Source organism: Salminus brasiliensis, chromosome 2, assembly GCF_030463535.1.
Source record: "Salminus brasiliensis chromosome 2, fSalBra1.hap2, whole genome shotgun sequence".
Lineage (NCBI taxonomy): Eukaryota > Metazoa > Chordata > Actinopteri > Characiformes > Bryconidae > Salminus > Salminus brasiliensis.
In genome coordinates, this window is record NC_132879.1 from 47,441,772 (window position 1) to 47,466,449 (window position 24,678).

At 41.7% G+C, this 24,678-nt stretch overlaps 1 protein-coding gene across 3 annotated transcripts in view; it reads left to right on the plus strand.

Annotated features, from left to right (window-relative positions):
• Positions 1-24,678, plus strand: part of ccdc136b (coiled-coil domain containing 136b) — a 59,612-nt gene that overhangs the window by 21,738 nt on the left and 13,196 nt on the right. For all 3 annotated transcript variants that reach the window (XR_011978977.1, XM_072673019.1, XM_072673018.1), the window contains exons 4-8: positions 550-624; positions 6,906-7,217; positions 18,633-18,750; positions 22,223-22,514; positions 23,611-23,745. Coding sequence is in view for 2 of the 3 variants with exons in the window: in XM_072673019.1 (XP_072529120.1) it covers positions 550-624; positions 6,906-7,217; positions 18,633-18,750; positions 22,223-22,514; positions 23,611-23,745 (932 nt within the window). In the remaining variant the exon portion in view is untranslated. The remainder of the gene's footprint in view (positions 1-549; positions 625-6,905; positions 7,218-18,632; positions 18,751-22,222; positions 22,515-23,610; positions 23,746-24,678) is intronic.

Sequence of the window (24,678 nt, forward strand, 5' to 3'; positions counted from 1 at the left end):
ATTCACACTGTTTTGAACTCTTCTCCTCCATTCACACTGTTTTGAACTCTTCTCCTCCGTTCACACTGTTTTGAACTCTTCTCCTCCGTTCACACTGTTTTGAACTCTTCTCCTCCGTTCACACTGTTTTAAACTCTTCTCCTCTGTTCACACTGTTTTAAACTCTTCTCCTCCGTTCACACTGTTCTGATATGTTCCTCTCCTGTTTGAGGTGAAAATGAAAAATGCTCTGACACAATGTTACAAGCCTATTTACAACCATGTTATTTTCTTATAGGGCTTTCGCTAGTGTAATTTTGGGAGCGTAAATTTGTAGATTGTAATGAAGCAGATTTTAGATCTGGCCTGTTATACAGCCCAGTTTCACATCTGTTAATGGCTTCCCCTGTTCACACTGGTTCATTTGGACAGTTACTCTGGAATAATATAAGTGGTCAGGACATTTTGTAGGTTATTTCTGATTTTCTTGGGCTTTTGAGTTTCTTTTAAAAATGTACTGTAACAAACACAACTTCCCTGTCTCATACCCTCTCCCTTTTGCTTCTGTAGGACTTTTGGAAGAAGAGAGGTTAGCCAGCGCCCACCAGGCTGAGAGCTTCACCAGACAGATCCAGAGACTTCAAGGTATTTCGGGATAGACACTCGTACGCCTGCATATAAACACACACACAAGCAGCCATCTTTCACTCATCACCAACCTAAAACGGCAGCCCAATAAGACCATTACAGCCTTCCATTTCTTTGCTACCCAGTTTCCAGCTCAGATACTGCCGACAGTGTCTTTGGGAGTTGACGAATGAATATCTATTTCTCTTCCCCTTTTTGTTTGATGTGACTGAGTTGATTTATAAAAATAACTAATGAACAAACACATGCCTAATCTGTCATAGTGTCCTAGGTGTAACGGAAGGCCCTTTGTGATTTATAGAGACCGTTTTGTTATTCATAACTCTGTCTGAAATAAAGAATGGCCTCTTCTTTTATAAATGAAGCTCTTATTCTTTTTTAATATGTTGGAATGTTGTCATATTACAGCCAAAAGCATTGGTCATAGAAACTTAGACCAAGCACAGTCCCATGAGTAGCTGTAAGATACTTCTAGAGGCCTTATGACTCTCCACACTGTTGGTGGTTATCTTCATGATATCAGTCACTGATCATCATGTAGTCACAGTGATGGAGAGCATGCAGGCCAGACATGGCCAGAGCCAACACAGGACAGCTTATGCAGTGTAGTGTTCAACAATGATCTCATGTATCTCACAGCCAACATCCCGTCTCTGTTTGTCTGAGTGGAGGTTCATGTAGGTCATGCTGTCTCTGTAAAGAACTGAGTGAGAGTAATGTCCATAATACCCCCCTAGTAAAGGCAATGCTTCATGGTAGAATTATCATGTGAGTGCATACCTGGTGAAGTTACTTCCCCATTTAAACTGTTCTTCTCCTGTTCACATGATCCTAGACAATGGGGTGGGATATACATATTAGGCAACAAGTAAACATTCAGATCTTAAAGTTGTTGAAGTTGGAAGCAGGAAAAAGCAAAGTCACTCAGACACATAAGAGTCTATCACATGCCAAATTGTGTTAGTTAGACGACTGGGTCAGAACATCTCCCAAACATCAGGCAGGTCTTGTGGAGTGTTCCTGGTATGCAGTGGTCAGTACCTACCAAAAGTGGTCCAAAGAATGTAAACAAGCATCAGGGTCACGAGCACCCAAAAGCTCACTGATTCAAGCGATGGAGCCCCACCTCACTACTTACAGGACCTAAAGGATCTGCTGCTAAGATCTTGGTGTCAGATAGCACAGGATACTTTCAGAGATCTTGTGAAGTCCATGCCTTGACAGGTCAGGGGTGTTTTGGCAGCACAAAACACCCCTACACAATACTAGGCATATGGCTTTCAGTTATGGCTGATTGGTGTAGACTTAATTTCTAGTTTAGTAGAAATATCTACCTTGCATACAAACGCATGGGCTACATCTACCTTCTAGGTCCAGTATACAGTGTGCAGTTGCAGATATATATATATATATACTATATATATACTGTAAATCAGACAGATTTGAGTGGTGGACCATTATTGACACAGCTGTGATACTGAATGGTGCTGAAATGGTAGTGCTCCATCATGTCAGCTTCCAGGCCTTGGAACCTGTGTTGGTGCTCAGTGGATAACACAAATTGTGCATCCACAACAGACAGGCTACAGTCTCCGTAAATGAGCATCTCATGGGTAGGAGCTTCTAATTAAGTAACTGACAAACAGTAAAGTTTATGCATCCTAAGCACTGTTATTATTTCTGAAAAGACGCTTTCTTGAAGTTTTCTTGGGGATTTCTCTTCTCTAAATGATGTTTATTTGATTTTGCAGTTAAGCTTCCCCCAATTTGTTCTCCAATAAGAGAACAGCTTAAATAAACACTGTGACGGGTTTAAAAAGCGGTCTCCCAGATTCTCTATCAGGTATCATTACTGCGGTTGTACAGCACCGCTAAAACGCAGCTGCGACAATTCAGCCGTCTCTCGCAGCAGAGTGAGATTTATTGCAGTGCTTCAGGAAGACTCCTGCTGGGTATAACGCGCGCTGGATGTGTTTTGTTTCAGCGGGTTTGATTTAATGCCGTTTTCCAGTGCAGCTGTAGTATCAGTTGTGTTGTGAATTTGCTTTACAGAGAGTCGGGATTAAACCTTAGACAAACTCAGAGGGAAACTGATCACTGACCACACACAGTAGAGTCACCTCTGTTAAATGCTTGTCTGAAGTCCTTTTAACTCTAAACTGCCTCATATACTCAATAGGGGTTTAATGAAGTAGGGGAGGAGGCCTTGCTGTCTTCAGATTTGACATAGGGCAAGAAGTGAACTAGTTTTGTGTTCAAAATTGACTGGCCCATTAAAGCTGATTATAAATATAATAATACATATTTTATCACCCAATGTTAGGCCTCTTTGACCTGAGCTCATACAACTTGATTTTAAGTGAAATAAATAAATAAAGGACATTAGCAGAATGATTCTGCAGCTTAAGTGGTTCCCATGTCAAGGCAGTGTCGGTTGCTGTAGAGTTGCTTAGTGGTTTCTAGGCAGTTGCTGTGGTATCCCAGATGGTTGATGTGATATCTCAGGTGGTTGATCAGGTGCTGCTGAGTAGTTGCTGTGGTACCCCATGTGGTTAGTTATAAGTGTTTCTAGTGTATTTGTATCATCTGCGCGTGCACACACACACACACACACACACACACACACACACACACACACACACACTCATTCATTCATAAGGGAAAGCATTCTGTAACAGTCCAAATAATAATCCCAAATCTCACAATCAGCTTGAGCAATGTGAAGCTGAACCCTGTCAATATCTCAAAAACTGCAGAATGAGCTATTCTAGGAGTAGCGTCCTCTCGAAGAATTTCTCCTGCTTCCAGCCTGGATTCACCTTCATCCACTCCACAAATCCGTTGTATATGCATGCATGGAATGGTGTGATCATGTGTTTGAACCCAATTTTATACACATATTATCGTGTGATCCATTATTATTATTTCTGATGGCTGGTCGTTTTTGATCGGGAACACAAAGGCTGTTACTAAATAAAACATTTACAATTTGAAAAATGATCAGAATTCATTTTGTGTATACGGATGTCCAATGTGGAGAAAATTAAGGTAACTCATGACAATGAGATTAAATGCTAAATGCTAAACTACATTTTTTAGAAGGAAGACTTGTAAATCGGTCACAACACAATAGGAGGGTTAAGTGAAGGCAGTGGATTTAAGCCTTTAGCAAAAAGAGAACAAGCAAAAGCCCTATTGGATTAAATGTGCATGCTGTCCCACTTGGATGCAACTGTTGTGAATGTGTTCATGTGATCATGTGTTGGAAACGTTTGGGTACTTGACACTCGATGGTCATGTGCTGATTTTATTGCTGTTCGGATGCAAGACTTTTATCGCTGTGGAGACATGTACAGTTTATATGACAGACGTCCCACTGGTACACTAATCCAATCCAAACCGGGCTAAAGAAAAGCATAAACACTGAAACCAAGACTCTGTGGGACACTAGAATCACAATCAGAATCAGACAAAAGTCTACAAAGAGCTAAAAATATAAAAAGCCCTGACTATGACATAAGGCCAAAGCGAGACAAGGGGGGGTTCTCTGTACAAGTTCGGATTAGTGTACTTGGTAATACTGACTGCTGGTTAGTACTAAAGTAAAATCTCTTTATGTTTAATATCAGTTTCCATGAGTGAGGAAAGCTCACGTATCTAGGCCAAACTGAGGGTGCCCTTATCAGTCTGACTCGCCTCCCTGACCAATCAGCTCCCAGCTACTTTACAACACTGCAGTCTAATCACCACACTCTAGACTGATATCTTTTGTTATTTGCCGATCAGCGACGGGGCCTTTCAATGATAGTTTTATAAAGGTTCAGATATTATGGTCTGTTTTCAAGTTTTACTGTAAAATGGGTCCACACTGCACGCTCTTAACTCTTTTATTTACCTTTTGAGAATGTCTGCACTGCTCCTGGCTGGGAGATAATGTCCATTATTGGTGCCTTGAGAACAGCAAATGGCCCTCTGAATACCATGACTAAAACAAAGACTGGGACCTGGATTGGGAATTAATATAGCCAATACACAATCCACCAAAATATGCCTGGATTGGCCACGATCCTAAACCCCTGAATCGGATTGGGACTTCCCAAATTATTTCTCCTGGTGGAAATGTACAAGAAGAGAAAGTGTTGAGCAATAGAGCAGAAACAGAAGCAGCTTTTGGCCACAGCTGTCTTTTTGTGTGCAGTAGTTTGTTTGGAAAATAATGCAAAAAAAAAATGCTTTGCTGCTTCCTGTTTGGTGCTGGACAGAGCTCACCTATTGTTTATTCACAATGTCCACATCAAAATTAGCATGAGCCAAGACTTGTCATAATATTAAACACTGTTGATTTTATCGGAACGTCAAGATGAGAAAAAGTCAAGTCAAGACAGGTTCAAGACACCAAATGATCGAGATGACTGGAGCGTGCTACAACTCTAGCACGTGATTTTTTTACGACATTGGAAATGTTTTTCCACTTTTCCACTAAGGTGGAGAACATAGGGCTGCGTAACGCTCGGTGTTTAAATGCAGCAGGGTTTAATTACAGAGACAGACTTTAGTACACTTTCTTGGCAAACTTTAAATAGTTAATAATAATAATTGGACAGGTTTATAATTACGACTATGTAATCATTTTTGTCTTGAATGAAATGTATGAGCTTTTTATAATAAGAGCTTTGTTTGTTGTTTAATTGCAAAGTGTATTTCATTATTCAAGCTACATGAACGTATTCATTAGTGTATTTTAAAACACTGCTATGTCCCTGACTTGTAACTTCAGTGTGAATTAAGGATGCCCTTTTCGGATCCAGTGGATCCAGTGGATTGGGACCAGGCTGGGCATATTTTACTGGATCAAGTATCAGCTATTTTAACCCCTTAAAAATCCTATGGCCTGCCTGCAAGCCAAAAGTGTTATTACACACTTCTATTAGCAGGGAATAGCCCCACTAGATTGTACAGAAGTCAGAATACTACGCCTCAGTGTGTAATAAGCCTTTCTGCATTAAGGGTTTGAACTGAATTCTAAACTGAACTCAATTCCAGTTAAATTGGGTTGAAATCTGAGACTTGATCCTTATACTAGATTGGCTGATTCCTGAAGAACTGCAATCAAATGGAATTGTTGTGAGGCCAGAGATTTACAGTCCTGCTACTCAGCCGACTGAATGTGGTTTAAACATCAGGTAGTCATAGCTTTAACACTCCATGAGAGGAAAGCTCACGTATCTAGGCCAAACTGAGGGTGTCCTTATCACAGTAAAACAAATGTGTCTTCTGTGTGATGTGCCTGTGCACACTATCTGCAGAATGTTCCTTCATTAAGGTACAAAGCCTGTTGAAGAGAGAAGTGCAGACACAGAGTAATGGCAGGACTAGGACAGATACCAGCATCCTATGTCTGTACACAAAGAGAGATGAGCACTGCCTCTGTACACTATGTGTGTGTGTGTGTTGCGAGTCTTCCATGGTACCAGTCTGTACATGCCTGATTGAATATGTTGCCCATAACCTTTGGTTATACGCTTTGGTCTTTGTAAGACTTAGAATCGATGTATTAAAGAGAAAAACGTCTACATGAGCGGCGGCTCTGCAGACAGAAGTGTCTTCTTGATGAGAGCTATTGATGGACAATGGCCAGACTGGTTTGAGCCGACAGAAAGGCTAGTGTATCTCAGACAACCACACAACCGTACATTTGTGGAGAGCAGAAAAGCACCTCAGAATACACAACACATCCAACCTTGAGGCTGAGGGGCTAAAACAGCAGAAGACCATGTCTGCCTCCACTTCTGTCAGCCAGGAACAGAAAGCTGAGGCTGCAGTGGACACAGGCTCACCGACATTGGAAAACGTATCCTGGTCTGATGAATGTTAATTCCTGCTGAGGCACACAGATGGTAGGATTTTGGTGAATTTGGTGCCAACATCTAGAATCCATTGACCCAACCTGCACAAGGCAGCAGTCCAGTTGGAGGTGGTATAATGCACCCCTTCATGACCACAGTTTACCCATCTTCCCATGGTTACTTCCTGCATGATAAAGCAAAATTGTTCTTTAGTGGCCTTCCCAGTCCCTGTATCTGAATCTTGTAGAACACCAGATGTTTGAGTTGCACTGTATCCATGTCATCTCTCAAACTACTGTCCTTTATTTCCTACCTTAAACTGGCTGCACTCCAGGAGACAAACTAGCGACATAACTATGCTACAGTGTCATCATTTTATCCCGCAGTGGTTGTCAACCTTCCCAATTGCTTTGTCTCTTTCTGTCCCTGTAGCCCAGCTGCGTTCAGTGCAGGAGGAGCTGGACAGTTTGGAGGAGGAGAAGGCCAGCGAGCTGTGGGAGGCTCAGGAGGAGCTGCGTGTGGCGCAGGTGGAGGTGCAGGAGTTGCAGGCGGCGGCGGAGGAGGCGGCGGCAGAGCGGGAGAACGATATTGCGCTGCTCCAGGAGGAGCTGTGCAGGCTACGGGCCGAGCTGCAGAGACTCCATTCCACCACACAAGAGTATGAGCTGGAACTGACCACGTTGAGGGCCGAAATCAGCATGAAGAGCCAGCGCAGGACAGAGCAGGATCAGGCAAACACTGAGGGTCAGTTATACTACTACACTACACTCTACTGTACTACACTGTACTGTACTCTCCAGTAGTAATCAGAGAACTAACTAGCATATCTAGCAAACAGGACCCTGTGTAAGAATGTATGCAATACTGAAGTCTACGATAGCAAAATACTACTTTTGACTACTGTTCTATACTACAGTATATAATACTACTCTACTATACAATACAACAGTTACCTACGGCATTGTGCTATAGTATACAAAAGTCAGCATGCTACTCTATACCACAGTATACACTATAGCGTATAATACTACCGTACTGCTCCGCCCATCCCCATATGTTTTAATGACCAAACAGCCATTCCCAGTGTCTTGTTCCATCAGTTAGTTTTTCTTGTGCTAATATTGGCAATCAGTTTTCAAAACATTATTCTGCCTTATTGTAAAAAGGCAGGCTTACACTTAGTAATGTAGAGATCGACTGTCTTGTCTGGGAGAGACTGTCTGTAGAACCTGCATTGTGCCCTTTCTGTTCTTTACATTGAGTAGCTGAGTTGTAGTGGAACTTACATGACCTAGATGTACTTTTACTGTAGAAACTTTACACTTACTGAACAAACTAGCAATCCAGGAGAAAAATAGGCTTTGCTTCTGCGCCATAAACTCAATAGAGACGGCCTGAGACACACGGCGGGTCTATCTAATGGCGGACATGGCTGACAATTTTGGCTTCATTTTTGTAGAACAGAAGGGAATGGACCCACGGCACCGGCCATGTTTTCTACAGTCTTCGTTCTAGAGTATGCACTACTATACTATAATACTATACTACGATATACAGCGCTAACATATATCACTGCAGTATATTGCAGTGTACACTACTATAATACTACATTACATTATATTACACTATTGCATATTACTGCACTATCCATAGTGTGCAGTAAAACTACAGTATACAATAATAATGTACAGTACTGTTCTACAGCATACACCATTAAAGTTAACATTTTTACTGTACTGTTCTACAGTGTATAATACTACAGTGTAATACTGCACTATGCTATCCAGTGTGCTACTGTATGCTACAGTATGCTCTATTGCATTGAATGTATAATTCTATTGTACTGTGCTGTTCTACAGTATACTGCTGTACTATGCTACAGTGCACAGTACTACAGAACACTACTACATTAATATAATATGCAATAACACTAGAGTATATAACAGTACTGTACTGCACTGTACTATGGCATGATGTTTTAGTTTAATATGCAGTAGTAATCAGAAATCTGCACAAAGACCAGCACAGAGAGGAGAAGCAAGACCAAGTGGTGTACACGGTGTGACTATCCTACAGTATATCCTTATTTATCAATTCAGCAGTTGTTCTGAGGTGCTTAACACCCAATCAGCCAGGCCGAAAGACTTCTATTACCAAAGAATAGCCCCACCAATTTGAATAGAGGACCCTGTAGTTACTGAATAATACTAAATGGTTCAATGATATGTGGTCATCAGAAGTCTTATGATGGAGCCTTCGCATTGATGAACGTGGCAGAGGGGGCTGATAATTAGAGTAGCAGAATAGCCTAGGATACTAGTCACTGTGGGACTAATAAAGGATTATCTTATCTTATCTTTATTTGTTCAGGAACCAATGCTCTTCTGTACTGTAAATCAGGTAGATGTATCTGGTAAAAATGGCCACACAGTGTATATCCTGGGCTATTCTGCTACTCTTCTCTAAGCAATATGTTTTATACTGTGATGGATTAAGATCAACAGAAATCCCACTCAGTACAACCATACTTGTTACCATCAGCTCTCTCTGCAATCTCATATGTCCCCTCAGGCTGAAAGAAGAGAACACACAGGCACATAGTCCTTCAGAACAGATCTCAGCATCTGTAGTGCAGGGCACTACAAACAGAATCCAATCTCACATCCACTGGAAAGCGCTCAGAAATCTCTTACTGGAAAACTACTGCCTGTAATTAGGAAAGAAGCTGAGCCCAACACAGCAGTAATGAAACATTATAGTGGAACTCCCCCAACTTCTGTTTCTGTTGCCAGCCTGGGCCTATTACTCAGGGAGTGAGTGAGCAGCAGAATATGAGAGTCTGGGGAGTGTGTCATGCTTCTAGGGTTTTGCATGCATTGGCCTTGTGCTCGCAAAGAGTTTTTGTGCCCTCCCTAAAAAAAAAATTGAATTGTGTGTGTCATGCCGACTACATTGAATTGCTTGTGTAATGCCGACCACTGTGTGGCAATGCTGTGAAAGGATATTATTGTCTAAAAGCAGAGAAAAAACGTGTATTGGCGTGATGCAGCTCCCTAAACATTTACTTTAAGTTGGCGTAAGAAAGAAAATGATACAATGATACAATAACAACATTTTTGTTGAATGTCAGAAATGTGACAGTAAAATGTATCTCTCTGTTACCCCGAAAAATGTGTGTGACCACTTGGTTGAGCTGCCCGGTTAGGGTAAACAGAATTGGACGCTGGTGTTAGCTCAGGTTTAACACTGCACAAGATCATATCACCGGTTTTCTTACAAGATCTGTTTTACCCTCAGATTGGAATATCTCTAGAGCCATGTACTCTTTACATAATAAGACATGATTTAATAATACTTATTATTTCTGCCCTAGCAATTATAGCGGAACCTATAGACAAACATTGCTACAGCTAACTAGATCATTAGGTAGCTATAAACGTTACTTTTTAATGTATATATGAGGCTGTAATTAAAGAAATGACCATATTTATATTGTAGTTCCATTGTATTACAGTCAGTCCTCTGCAATGCTTGTTAGTCCATGCCTGAAATTACCCTAACTGGGCAAGTCAACCAGCTGGTTGATTAGCGTATCTGCTCCCTGTATATGTTCATCTGGGGAAAAAAAACCCTGAACATTTCTAAATGAGAATCCAGGAACACAGTTTTACCAATAAATGTAAATGTAAATTGTTTGGGAATGTATTTCTTAGTGTCACTGTTAAAGGGTTCATGTTGCAGAGTGTTGTTTTTCCTCAGCATTTGAAGAGATTCAATCCAAAACCATACTTACAGCATCCCTCTGTGTCCATTAAACTAAACATCTCATTAGCAGTTGATGATGGGTTTGGTGTAGTAGTTTTAATACTCTATGTCTTGGCAGGTAGTGTGCTCTAAAACCCACTTTAGCCTCCAGTGTGTGGTCTTCTTTCTCTGGTGGCTGGGAGCGGAGTTTGGGCTGTAAATGTGAGCTTGACTTGAGTTTCAGTTACAAACCTTCTACCTCTTCCTTCCTAGGAGGAATTCACTATTTTGTGAAAGCAAAGGCCTGTATGGGCCCACACATCAGCGCCTTACTTTTAAATCAGGATGTCCCAGTCACGTTTTTTGCTCCCTGATTCAATCCAATAATCCAACAAATAATACAGCCCTTACGACTTAGTTCAGACGTGCTGTTAATGAACACTAGTAAACACTAGTTACTGTATATTTAGTGAACAGTTTCTATAATCAGACATTCTGTTTGGTAGAAATGGACTGTTATCATTTATAGTGTGTTTATAATATCCTATAATTCTCCCTGACCATTCATCTCCCGGCTTCTCCAAAATGCTACAGTCAGATCATCAGTCAGCGTGTTTGCATATACAGTCATGCCCAAAAGTATTCATACCCCTGGCAAAGTTTGACTTAAATTTACTGATATTTAGCCAGAAGTTATATTTTTGCCTTGAAACGACACAGGCATCTCCCAGGAGATAACACGATGATGTACAAGAGGCATCATTGTGGGAAAAAGTATTTCTCAGCTTTTATACACATTTGAACAAAAAGTGGCATGTCCAAAATTATTCATACCCTTTGAAAACTGTCACAGTATATGGGAAAATCCAAAGTTCTATACCATTCCAAATAGTCCAAGCTGTTTTAAAGCATCCTAATTACCCTGATTCATTGGGAACAGCTGTTTTAATCAACTCAACAGGAGAAAAACAGCAGCTCTCTGCAGTTGGTTTGTGGACAGTCATGGCTAAGACAAAGGAGCTCACTAAGGACCTGCGGCTGTGCATTGTGGCCGCTCACAAGTCAGGAAAGGGCTATAAAGCCATATCAAAATGTTTTCAAGTTCCAGTGGCTACAGTGCAAAGTATTATTAAAAAATACAAGAAGTTCCGCACTGTGGAAAATCTCAGAAGATGTGGTCGGAAGCCAAAAGTGACACCTGTGCTGGCCAGGAGAATAGTGAGAGAGGTGAAGAAAAATCCAAGGATCACCACCAAGGCCATCCTGGTGAATCTGGACTCTGCTGGTGGCGACATCTCAAGGCAGACAGTTCAACGGACACTGCACACTGCTGGGTTCCACGGACGCAGGCCAAGGAGGACACCACTTCTCTAGAAAAGGCACACAAAAGCCCGCTTGACCTTTGCAAATGCTCATCTGGACAAAGAAGAAGACTTCTGGTGTTCTGTTTTATGGTCAGATGAAACAAAAATTGAATTGTTTGGCCACAATGATGTGTGCACCATTTGGCGTAAAAAAGGAGAAGCCTTCAACCCTAAGAACACCATCCCCACTGTCAAACATGGTGGTGGGAACCTAATGTTTTGGGGGTGTTTTTCAGCCAATGGACCAGGGAACTTGATCGCAGTAAATGGCACCATGAAAAAAGAGCAATACACCAAGATTCTCAACAACAACATCAGGCAGTCTGCAGAGAAACTTGGCCTTGGGAACCGGTGGACATTTCAGCACGACAACGACCCAAAACACACAGCCAAAGTGGTGAAGAAATGGTTAGCAGACAAAAACATTAATGTTTTGCAGTGGCCCAGCCAGAGTCCTGACTTGAATCCAATTGAGAATCTGTGGAGGGAGCTAAAGATCAGGGTGATGGCAAGGAGACCCTCGAACCTCAAAGAGTTGGAGCTCATCACTAAAGATGAATGGGCAAAAATACCAGTGGAGACATGCAAAAAGCTGGTCAGCAATTACAGGAAGCGTTTGATTGCTGTAATAGCCAATAAAGGCTTTTCTATTAATTATTGAGAAGGGTATGAATAATTTTGGACATGCCACTTTTTGTTCAAATGTGTATAAAAGCTGAGAAATATTTTTTCCCACAATGATGCCTCTTGTACATCATCGTGTTATCTCCTGGGAGATGCCTGTGTCATTTCCAGGCAAAAATATAATTTCTGGTTAAATAAAAGTAAATTTAAGTCAAACTTTGACAGGGGTATGAATACTTTCGGGCATGACTGTATGTGTGTGTGTGTGTATAGTGGTACACAATTTGAACTACTATGTCTTGCTGTTTGTTGATTACTCCTGTGTGAGACTGAATGAGCCACTTTAAGATTTTTTTGCGTGTGTGATTTTTTTGCGTCAAATGGCAGAAAATAGACAAGCGTTTACAGAATGATGCAGTGGTTTATAATCATCCATTTTGTAAATACTGCTTAGAAAAACACTTTAAACTGCTGTTGTAAATATAGTTGTTTGTTGCTGCGTCACATTTACAATAAGGCTCTGAGCTAATAGCTAAGCTAAACTTTCCATTCCATCTTTCTAGTCTTTTTTTTGAAGAGTACCCTAATCATTTGGGACATTATTTCAGTGAGCAAAACAAAAAAGAGCTTTATTTTAACTGATAAGTGAGGCGGTGTTACCAGTTAACAGCCAAAACAAGGCTTCTACTTCTAACACCCCATTCCACCTTAAATAGCAAAACAGTTATTGTGTGCATTTCAGCAGCACAGTGTAACTGCTGCATCATTTAAGTTCAAGTAAGAGGACAACTTCAGCCTTGTTCTGGCTGCTTACGGGTAACGTCACCACACTTCAGTTGAGTTCAGTAAAGTTTTGGTTTGTTCACCGAAATAATGTCACACTGCTACAACAAAACCCAGTGATCAGAAGTGGATCAGGCTTTACAAGCCCATACACAGACCCTCGATCCCAACTCACTGGATCAGATCAGGACATCCCTACATTTGAACCTTATTAATTGTTCTCAGTGTTATGTATTGTCTGAGCTGTGACTGTGCCATAAACAGTAATCTAGCTGCTGGGCTTCACAATAACTACACTTTTGTAAGTGAAAGTGGTTCTTTGAGTGAATGTGTGAATGTGAAGAACCAACATTTCATCAAATGAAGGTTCTTTAGACCATGAATAGGGTTCTTCCCACTCACATGTCTCTATTACCAACACGGTTCCTTATTGAACCAAAAGTGGCTCTTCTAAGGCATTCACCTTCATTTTTAAGATTGTACAGGGAGAATTCAGTGTGTGTATGAAAACTCCTGAGAAATAAATCTCACGGTGTTAAAAAGTGTGTGTGTGTGTGTATGTGTGTGTGTTGAAATGAAAGACACAGATGTCATCTAAACCTTATTACTACAGGCCCATATTTTTCCAAACACTGTGCACTCCTGCTATTCATCACCATGTAATATTTTTTTCTGCCTGATTTTTTTTTGCTTGACCTAAATGGTGACTAATTGCCCCATTTAAGGCTAAATGTTTATTTTGGTGATACATCTCATAAGCCTCGTCATTTCATTCAGTGGTTAGGAGCCTTGCAATCTGTAGTGATGCATTTCTGCACTGGCAGAATTCCCTCCAGGCTTTCAACTCATTCTTATTAAACTCAAATGATAGGGTTAATGTCAGAGAGAGAGAGAAAGAGAGAGAGAGGATACATGAAGGAGAAACTAATCATTTAGGTCTGAATCTCTCAAACCACACGCCACAACATACAACTCGGTGTCAGTCACGTCCATTAAGTGCTGGTAGTGACTATAGTCGCTTTTTCCTCTCTATAACCTCTGTAAAAGCCTATATAAGCTTGCATATCTGTGTACATGTATGTGTATATGTCTATATGTGCATATCCACTATATGGACAAAAGTAATGGGACAGTGGCTCATTTATTGTTTCTTCTAAAATCAAGGGTATTAAAAAAAAGAGCATTCTGCTGTTGTTGGAGTAACTGTCTCTACTGTCCAGGGAAGGCTTTCTGCTAGATTCTGGAGCATGACTCTGAGGATTTGATTGCATTCAGCAACAGGAGCATTAATAAGGTCAGGATGTTGGATGATCACCACCCCACCTCATTCACAATTCCCTAACTCATCCGAATATATTGGATGGACCGTCTTCATTATTCCAGAGAACACCGTTCCACTGCTCCACAGCTCAATGCTGTGGTGCTTTGTACCCCCCCTCTAGCCCACACCTGGCATTAGACATGGTGCCAATAACTTCATGTTTATCTGCTCCAGAGAGTCCTATTCTATTGGTAGAACTCATCTACAGGGACTAGACAAGCTGTGTAGCTTAAAGTAGCCGAATGCATTCATGACAACATTTGAACTTACAGTGAATGTGCTGTATGTGTACATGTACATGTCCAGGCTTGCTAATTCTGCTAAACGCGCCCCACACCCTCCTGTTGTTGCTTTAACAGTGGCCACTGACCACCGAATACACATCTGGCTCCAGTCAAATTTACAGAGCTTTATAGAAAGTGTATATTGTTACAAGATCAACACAGCCATGTTGACTGCATGGAAGAAAAAGGCTCATTTATTCCTGCTTACTGCAACTTTAATATCCCACAAACTCTCCCCTTAATGGAACAAAAATATTAGATCATCTGCTTTTCTCCACAATGCCCTTTTTGTTCCTGTCCTGAACTAGAGCTTTCTGAGGGACACTGTGAGTGTCAAGTCAGGCAGTGTGCACTTAATTTGTTAAGTTCACTGTGTGGAGTCTTGTATGATAGTCTTATCTTAATCCGAACGCTATTTTATACTAAATGGAAAAAATATACATTATCACACGGATCCCCTTATTATAGCTACAATGTGAAATGCCCAGTTTACTTTGTAACACTGTCCCAGTGTTTTCAAATCCTTAGCTGCAAGAGGCACCAAGATCCCATATTCTCTCTTTTTTTCTCTATTTATGTGGGGTTTTATGTACCTATGTGACTATTTTCCAACTTCTCTTGTAAATTATGCTGCCCTGATTGGCTGCTGTGCTCCTCATGCAATAAGCTGAGGTGAAAACCTCACACTTATAATTTGAATATGAATTAGGGATGTGCCTTGAGCAGATCCAGGCATATATGCATACATTTTCACACATTTTCTCCAATATTTTGGCTGCCAGTTACCTGACCCGTACGTAACACCCCCCCACCCACCTTTATCGCACATGATGCACCCGACACCAGTGAGGGTTGTCTAGCACACGGCCCCTCCAACGTGTGTTCAGTCAAGCCGCATGTTTTTCGAACTGCCACCGATGTAACACTGACAGGCAACCACTGCCTCTGGAGGCATACCCGGCTTCGATGCACCACCTCGCAGACATCTGTGACGGCCAGCGAGCATCATCTACCATATTTTGATTTCGGGGCTTAGGCTGCCGATAGCTAGCACCATTCGAACCAGCGATCCTCTGATCATAGTGACAGCACCTTAGTCCGTTAGACCACCCAGGGCCCCGATCCAGGCATATTTGAATGGATCAGGTATTCCCTATTTTAGTCCCAATTCCAAAGTCTTTGTTTTATTTCCAATCCAGTTCTGAGTTTTTGTTTTATATGCTAATACTTTGTGATATTTTGGTTATGTCTTCGTTAGCCTCACAGGAGCTATTAAGCTATCGCGTTCCAGTGGCCGACAGCTGGGCTTAACATTGAAAATGAGCTCGAGTTCACTGTAAAAAAGCATGTTATTTGGCCACACCCACTTCTTTGGTTTGCGTCCTTGGTTTCCTAAAACTTTGCTTTTAAGATTTTATTTTCATTGGACGCTGCTGCTGCACCCTCCTTTCATTAGAGGTCTTTTTGAGGCCTGTTACCTCGCTATCCCACCACTGATAACCTTGTGCTATCCAGTTTACCATCTCCTCAGCTAATGTTGAGTCAAATCTGGCTGTTCAGACTGGGTTGCGTTGCTGTATATCAAATATGTATCGGATTTCAATACCCGACATGAAAGTGGGCCAAGTTGGAAGTGAAAATGTCAGATTCAGTGTGTATCTGGTCATGCACGCTGCCACACAGATAACACGTCTGTGTTACATATAAAGAAAAAGATCGGATTTGGGCCACATATACCTGCTTTATGAACGTAGTCTTCCAGTTTCAGCCTTGTTACATCGCACTCTTTAAATATCAAATATATATAATTACCAGAGAAGAGCAGATTGAATGGCAGACATAAAAAAAAAACAATATGTAAGTAAGTAATTAATACATTATTTGTTTATACAGCAAAGTGCTGCACAAATAAGCCCAAATTTCCATGTAAATCCATGTAAATTTCCAAAAACATCCATGTAAATCAGAAAGTTATATATACTTTAAGAGAAAATGAAACAGGGGAGACTTAATGTCCCGAGGAAGGCTGTTTCAGAGTCTTGGCTCTGCAACTGCAAAAGCTCGGCCACCTCTGAGCTTCAGCCGAGAACAGCCAAGAGCAACTGATATAAAGTCCTCAGGGACCTGAAAGAGAAACGAGGTTTTAGTAACTTAAAAACAAATAAAAAAAGAACCTTGAGCTAGACCCTGAAATGCTGAACTGAACTGGGAGCCAGCAGAGGGAGGTTCATACATAAGCCTATGGTCAATTGAGAGTCTCAAACTGCAGTTGCATCTATAAGCTCCTCCCCATCTTACAGTTCAGTTCCACATGTCTTTTTTTTGGTGGTCAAAGCATAACATTCACTGTATTAACCGTACACTACCTTCCTTTTACATTTCCTATTGTGAACACTCTACTGGCACTGAAAGGGACTAGTGCACTGCAAAGGTACTGTAGACTTGCAGTACTTGCATGCCTTATTTCATCTCATGTTTACAATGTTTGTTGAAGCTCTGAGACAACACATGTCACGTTGTAATGTCATAACGAGGGAGCAGAAGGCCTCCAGTGAGGCATTAGTCTGGGTGTTAGCAGCAGTGTTGATATTCTCGCAGCTCAGCAGGCTTTCTTAGTGGCTTCAGCTCTTTACTATATTAAGATGCGTACTGTAAACAGCATGCCTTTGACTTCTCAGTGCTGTGCTCTGATCTCAGGCCTAAACTCAACGCCACTGCAACCATCAGACAAGCCAAGCTGCCCATTCCCCTCTGCTCTGGGAACAGGTGTAGGATATGACTTCATTAAAAGGGTTAGACTAGTTGCTGCTCTTCAGCATGCCCTTTTGGGAATCTTATTGGGTCAGTCATTGAGGTTGATCAGATCACACTAACACACACAGGCAACGTAACGCTGACAAACTGCAGGGAAAGCTAGATAAAGTTGTTTGTGCTGTAGACATGCCTGCAGAATTAGAGGAAGCAGGCCTGTTGGACTGTGGCTTTTTCAGGGATATGAAGGCGATCAGGGAAAGACAATGGAATGACTGGTCAGGCTGGTGGTCCAGGAGGACAGTGGACTTGAATTTGTCATGGTTGTAAAGTCACAATTTTGTAGCATCTCCTTCCAAATCCAAAATCATTAATATTGAGTTGATATTTTGCCATCTCCTTTGAGAACTCACTGGTTACTCTGTCTACAGAAGCTCAAAGCCTTGGTATAGTCATAGACAATCAGTCATTGTTCTTAAGTCATGTTGGAAATCTGTAAATCATGCAGATTCCTCATTTTCAACATCCAGAGAATTCAACCCTTCCTCTAGAGAGGCCAGCATCCAGGTGCTTGTTCAGTCTCTTCTCACTTCAAGACTTGATTACTGCAACTCCCATCTGGCTGGTCAAAACCCTGATGCTGGCCTACAAAGCCAAGAATAGACCAGTCCCTCCATACTTGATGGCAATGGTCAAAATCTTTTGGATCTATACAAACTAGCTCTGAGTAAACAGTGAAGAACTTTAGTAAGTCGCTCTGCATAAGAGTGTCTGCTAAATGTCTTAAATGTAAATGTATAGAGTGTTAGTGAGGTCAGGATGTTGGATAATCACCACCCCACCTCATCTCCTACTCCCCAACTTATCCCAAAAGTATTGTCTGGAGCACCAATCATCATGGTTCCACTGCTCTACAGCTCTGTGCTGGGGGGCTTTATACTCCCCTAGCCCACGCCTGGCATTAGACACTAGAGGGACTAAACAAGCTATGCCAGAAATGGGTGCATCTTAAGCTAGCTGAATGCATTCATTAGAAGGGGTGTCCACAAATATTTGGACATATAATGTACATGTTAGCATCATAATATGTTTTTGTTAACAATTCTACAAGATCAAACATGGCCATGTAAAAAAAAACTCACACATTTTTCATATGGATAAAAAAGCTGATAAAATGTGATGGAATATCACAATCCAATGACTTAAACTGAGCTGAAATGATCCAAAATATTTACATCCTCCTTGTTGTGCCTTACTGACAGCATGCATATGTGTTGTGTTTGGTCAGGAGAGGTGGGGCAGCTGAAGGAGGAGTGTCGCTCTTTGATGGATGAGTGTCAGACGCTGAGAAACGACAACAGGGAGATCTCTGAGAAACTGCAGCTGCTGGAGCAGCAGAGAAACAGGTGAGAAGCCTGATCACCTGTCAATCAAACAACCACACAGATCAACCCAACACTGCCAATTTGAGGCCACAGATTTAACACTAAAAGTGTTCAGTTTAACAAGGTGTTTATATGGGGTCTTCTACCAAAATACCACCAAATTTCACCAAAAAGAGACCATTCACATATTAAAAGTTTATACTACTGGCGTCCTGAAAAAATAATCATGCTAGTTGACAAGCTTGGTCATGCTGGTCACATTCAAACAAAAATAAACCTGAGGCCCTGGTCTCGGTTGAGCAGATACTGGTTGCAAATTTGACAGTTTTGGCTTTATTTCTATAAAATGGAAGGGATTGAAACCACAGGGTTCATGTTTTATACATGCACGCTGCTAATACAAAAAAACAACAACAACATATATTACATATTTCTAGATAAGCATGACCAAAATGCATGTTGACAGTGAGGCATCTGTTGAGACGACAGAAGAGAACAGAATTTCTGTGTACTGAAATTATTTCCCCCTGCTTCTACACTCCACTTCTACAAGACAAGGGTTATTACAGTTGCATAATTTCTAGGGTATTGTATTGGTAGGTGTGTTTATAGAGAACTGTCACAGCAAAGAAGATCACGTCGCACACAGCTGCACAGAGAATACATGGTGTGCATGGTAGGATAAATACAGTAATTTCACACCAGGAAAGCTTAAGCTGTAGATCTGGATGGTACTGTGGGAACTATAGTGGTTTAGAAGTAATACTACGGAAACTGTAGTCTTGTTTGTCCCCTGTCCCAACCACTCCCCTGGTCCCTCTTCCTCCTCTCTCTCATCTCTTTTCCATCTCGCTGCTGTGCGTGTGCAGAGTGGCTCGTTTTTTAATCTCTTGTTATTCTTAATCTCTCACTCTGTTTATCTTTGGTTTTAAAACCACTGTAAATCAACAGGCATTTCACCGTAAGTGCACCAGGTCTAACTCACGCCCACGTAACCGAACTCACGTCTACGTAACTGAATTTACATCTTTGTAACCGAAGTCACGTCTTTGTAACCGAACTCACGTCTACGTAACCAAACCCACGTCTACGTAACCAAACTCACGTCTTCGTAACTGAATTTACGCCTTTGTAACCGAACTTACGTCTTTGTAACCGAACTCACATCTTTGTAACCGAACTCACGTCTATGTAACCGAACTCACGTCTTCGTAACTGAATTTACGCCTTTGTACCGAACTCACGTCTTTGTAACCGAACTCACATCCACGTAACCGAACTCACGTCTTCGTAACTAAATTTATTCCTTTTTAACCGAACTCACGTCTTTGTAACCGAACTCACATCCACGTAACCGAACTCACGTCTTCGTAACTAAATTTATTCCTTTGTAACCGAACTCACGTCTTTGTAACCGAACTCACGTCTACGTAACCGAACTCACGTCTTCGTAAGTGAATTTACGCCTTTGTAACCGAACTCACGTCTTTGTAACCGAACTCACGTCTTTGTAATCGAACTCACGTCTACGTAACCGAACTTACGTTTTTGCAAACGAAATTACATCTCCGTAACTTAATTAGTTGAAATCGGAGGATCGGTGGATTGGACAAAGAGGATCTGTCAACGTGTTTGGGATGTGTGAAAACACATTGAATATGCGAACATATGCTAACACTACAGGCTGTATTAAAGGAGCATTATGCAAGAATTAGTATGTCTTGCTTCCTACTGTGAGGAAGTGGATTTTGTGTTTTATACCATCCCTTAAATCCATTAAGATCACGGACATGGACACTTTCTGGACAAGCCAAGAGAACGTTCACTGAACATGAAAGAATCATGTGCGCTCAGTTTATGCAGCATTGCACAGTTAACGTTAGCTAGCGTTATCTTACCCGCTTCAAGGATAATACACAGGTTTATGAGCCAGAAAGCAGCAGAAGCAGGATTTATCTAAAGCTTATCTGAAGTGGTTCCTTTTAGCACCGGCAACATTGCATACCATCGAAACTGGAAAATTCTTCTTTCCTCCATTAACGCACTGTCAAGTGTTCCACAGCACTGTACGTGTGGCCCTAGAGTTTCCTGATAGCACTCATCATGTCTGTCCGCAACCATGGTTCTCAGTATAGAATAACAGAAAAGAGGGAACACTGAGGTTATTCAAAGATCACAACGTTAAGAATAACATTCGCTGACAGCCATAAGACAAAATCAGTGTGGTCTCTGTTGTCTCTCAACATACTGCTGTCTCTCCCATAGGCATTCCTGTCCTTGACATATACGTGATCTCACTTATGCCCTAGTTAAACACACTCTTCTTAGCTCAGGGGGCCTTAGTGTTGCATATCAGTGGTGTGTGTGTGGGGGATGTGCTCGTTGTAGGGGTTGTGTCTGAAGAGTGTTCAGTATGGTGGCTCTTTGTTACTGAACCACCAGTTGCACTGTTGGAGATACAAGGATAAACACATAAAATTTACTTGAATAAAATGTGTAGGGGCGAGAGAGGTATGACTTCAGGGCTTTTGGGCATCTTCTTGTGAAAGCAGTCAGAGTTATTTAGTTACGGATGTGCGTAGAAGTCAAATTTTACTGTGTTTTCATTAGTATTTGAATCTCTCTCTTGCTGGCTGGAACTCTTAAGCATTTGAAGCATGTGAGAGCTAGCCAGGCTAGAGCACAGCCTCAACAACAACGTAAGAAGTCCATATATATATGGACATATATATATATATATATATATATATATATTTATATATATATAATTTAAAAACTGGTACTTTTTAAATGCACAGATTTATCTAAAATGTACACGTTTGGCCTTTCTGTTTTGGTTTACACTGCCCTTTCACTAGCTATATATATATATATATATATATATATATATATATATAATTATTTTCTTTTTTTTGTATTTTAGAAAGCTTGTCTGGTTCAAGAAAAGATAAGACAAGACAACCATATTCACCATTAGTGTTGGACACAGATAGAATTTGGCCCCCTCTGTGCAGTGAACACACACACACACTAGTGAGCCAACACACACAGTGACAGTGACAGTGAGCACACTTGCCCAGAGCAATGGGCAACCATTGCTGCGGTGCCGGAGAAGCAGAGAGGGTGAAGGGCTTTGCTTACGGGTCCAACGGCAGCAGCTTGAGTATTGAACCCACAACCCTGTCATCAATAGCCCAGTGCAAAGTTACTATACTCAGTGTATTTAATATTTTTTTACAGTTTTTACATTTTTTTTAGTTTTTACATATAAAAAAAAACTTTACCAGGGCACATTAACTAGGTAACGACGCTGGGCTAACGGACCAGCACAAACATGGCATCCAAAACACAACGTCCAAACACAACATCCATGCCAGCCCCGTCCAACATTGCTACTTTTTCTGCCAATGATTTTGAATGATTTCCCAGTCCTGAGAAAAGAATACATGCTGATTTTTATAAAATAGAAATTGTGTTTCATGTTCTTTGCCAGCTCTACTGACTCCTACCTGGCCGTCCGAGCAGAGCAGGACAGTGGGGAAAGTGCAGGACAGAACAATGAGCAAAAGGAGGAAGAAGAAAAGCCGGTGAAGGCCGAAGGCTACATGAGCATGTTGCAGTTAGAGCAGAGCGGCCGTGTGGTGGACGACTCCAAGCAGAAGAACATTTCTGCTGAGGACAGACCCGTGAATCCTGCAGAGAGGAGTGAGGGACTGTCTGAGGTCTTCTCCCTTCGAGATCAGCTCAAACAAGCTGAGGAAAGAGCCTCCCAGGTCCAGAGACAGGTAGAGTATAACACCAACATTCAGATTAGCGGAGATCTTCCTAATTCAGACCATTAGAACTGCTGAGTCTACATTTATGCTGGGTTCCAGGTCCTGGGAGAAGTTTGTTGGGTGTTGGAATGAGAAGGAAAATGTGTTTCTTCAAGGACTGGATTAATGTCTTGCTGAGTGTGTAGTTTTATTATTAAACTATAATAATAATAATAATCATCATCATCATAATCATAATAATAATAAAGGACAGATTGTGATGGCTAGACCACTGGATCAGAGCATTTGGCATATGGCAGGTTTTGTGGGGTGTTCCTGGTATGTAGTGGTCAGTACCTACAAAAAATAAATGGTCTGAGGAAGGACAAACAGTGAACCAACAATGAGGAGCCATGGGTGCCCAAGGCTAATTGATAAATTGGAGGCTCCACCTCACAACCCTAACAGGCCTTAAAGGATCTGCTGCTAACATCCTGGTTCCAGGTACCAAAGGCCACATTCAGAGGTCTTGTGGAGTCCATGCCTCAACAGTTCAGAGCTGTTTTTGTGGAATATTAAGCATGTGGATTTAATGGTATGACTGATGGGTGTGTTTGATTTGATAATCAGACTTGTTACTTTATATGGCGCTGGTACGAGTGGATCAGACACAGCAGTGCTGCTGGAGTTCCTGTGGGCAGTGTCCTGTAACCACAGATGAAAGACTAGAAGATGACCAACACTGTGCAGTTAAAGATGAGCTGTCTCTGATGTTGCATCTACAAGGTGGACCTACTATGTATGAGTGTCTAATAGCTTGGACAGTGACTAAGCACTGTTTAAAAACTCCAGCAGCACTGCTGTGCCTGATTCGCTCGCACCAACGCAGCATGCACACATTAACACACCACCACCATGTCAATGTCACTTTAGCCATGCTGAAAATGACCCACCACCCAAATAATACATGCAATGTGGTTATCCTGTGGGGTCCTGACCACTGAAGAACAGGGTGAAAAGAGCTACCATCTACACAGTGCTCCTGTATGGTGAGTGGAGGTCATAATATTCTGATATGACTGTGAATGTCTTCTCAATGTTTCTCCTCCCTCTCTGTCTCTCTCAGTGTGAGGGGTTGAAGGGAGAACTTCTGGAACTACAAGGGCTCTACGAGAGCAGTCAGAAGGAGAGGGCAGAGCTGGAGGTGGAGCTACAACGCTGCAGGGCGGAGCTTGACAGGCTGGCAGGAAGGAAGGCCCAGGTGAGAGGCTGGAAAGGGGTTAATTCTAACATACTCTCCCCCCTCGTATAAAAGGGTCAATGTACTTACTCGAACATGCTTCAGTCGAGGCTAAAGCGCACATCAAATGGGTAAACACCTCAAACACACTGCAGTTCCACATGCTAACATGCTAATATGCGTCTGTCTGCCTTCGATGACACTTTGTACGTGACCTATGATTGCATGTGGCTGTGTAACTACAACAGCAGTCATCAGTGAAGTCCTTCCACATGCGTCTTGTTCAGATCACTCAACTGTTGGTCGAGTGTGTGTGCCTGCTGATCACTTTCTCACACACATTGATCCTGGGCCATGTGTTTTTTGCGTCAACTTGTCCCTGTGTTTGTGGTGCGTCTAACAGTTTGAACTGCTAACTGGCTAGCGTATTCAATACGCGGCATGCCTTCTTAATGCTAATGCTACAATCAGATGCTTTCCTGATGCTAATGCTTGTGTACCAATGTGCACCTAACTAGCGATCTTTGTATGAGGATGTCTTGTGCAGCAAGAATTACTCTTGCTAACATGCTATTCTGTGTCTGTATGTTAGCCAGCTAATGAATTGGCTATCCTCTAGCCTCTAATTGGTCACTGCTTTTAGATTTCTAATCCCAGAAAAGACCTTTGCGATCAGTTTGGCCGTCCAGTCTGAGTACTGTGTCCCATATCACTCACCTGTCCTCCATAGTTGTACTTCTACCGTGTGGTTAACCCCTCACTCACACTGTTCTGCTGTCTACAACTCCCAGAGTTCCTATGCCAGGATGGGCTGATTATACACACTGAAAAACGTGGTGCAGGTTACTTGATTGAAGTGTGTCCATTGTTGCCGCATATATACAATGTACCATACATGCAGTGCTGTGCAAAAAGGTAGGGACCACCCTTCATTTATTTAAAACCCAGTCAAAA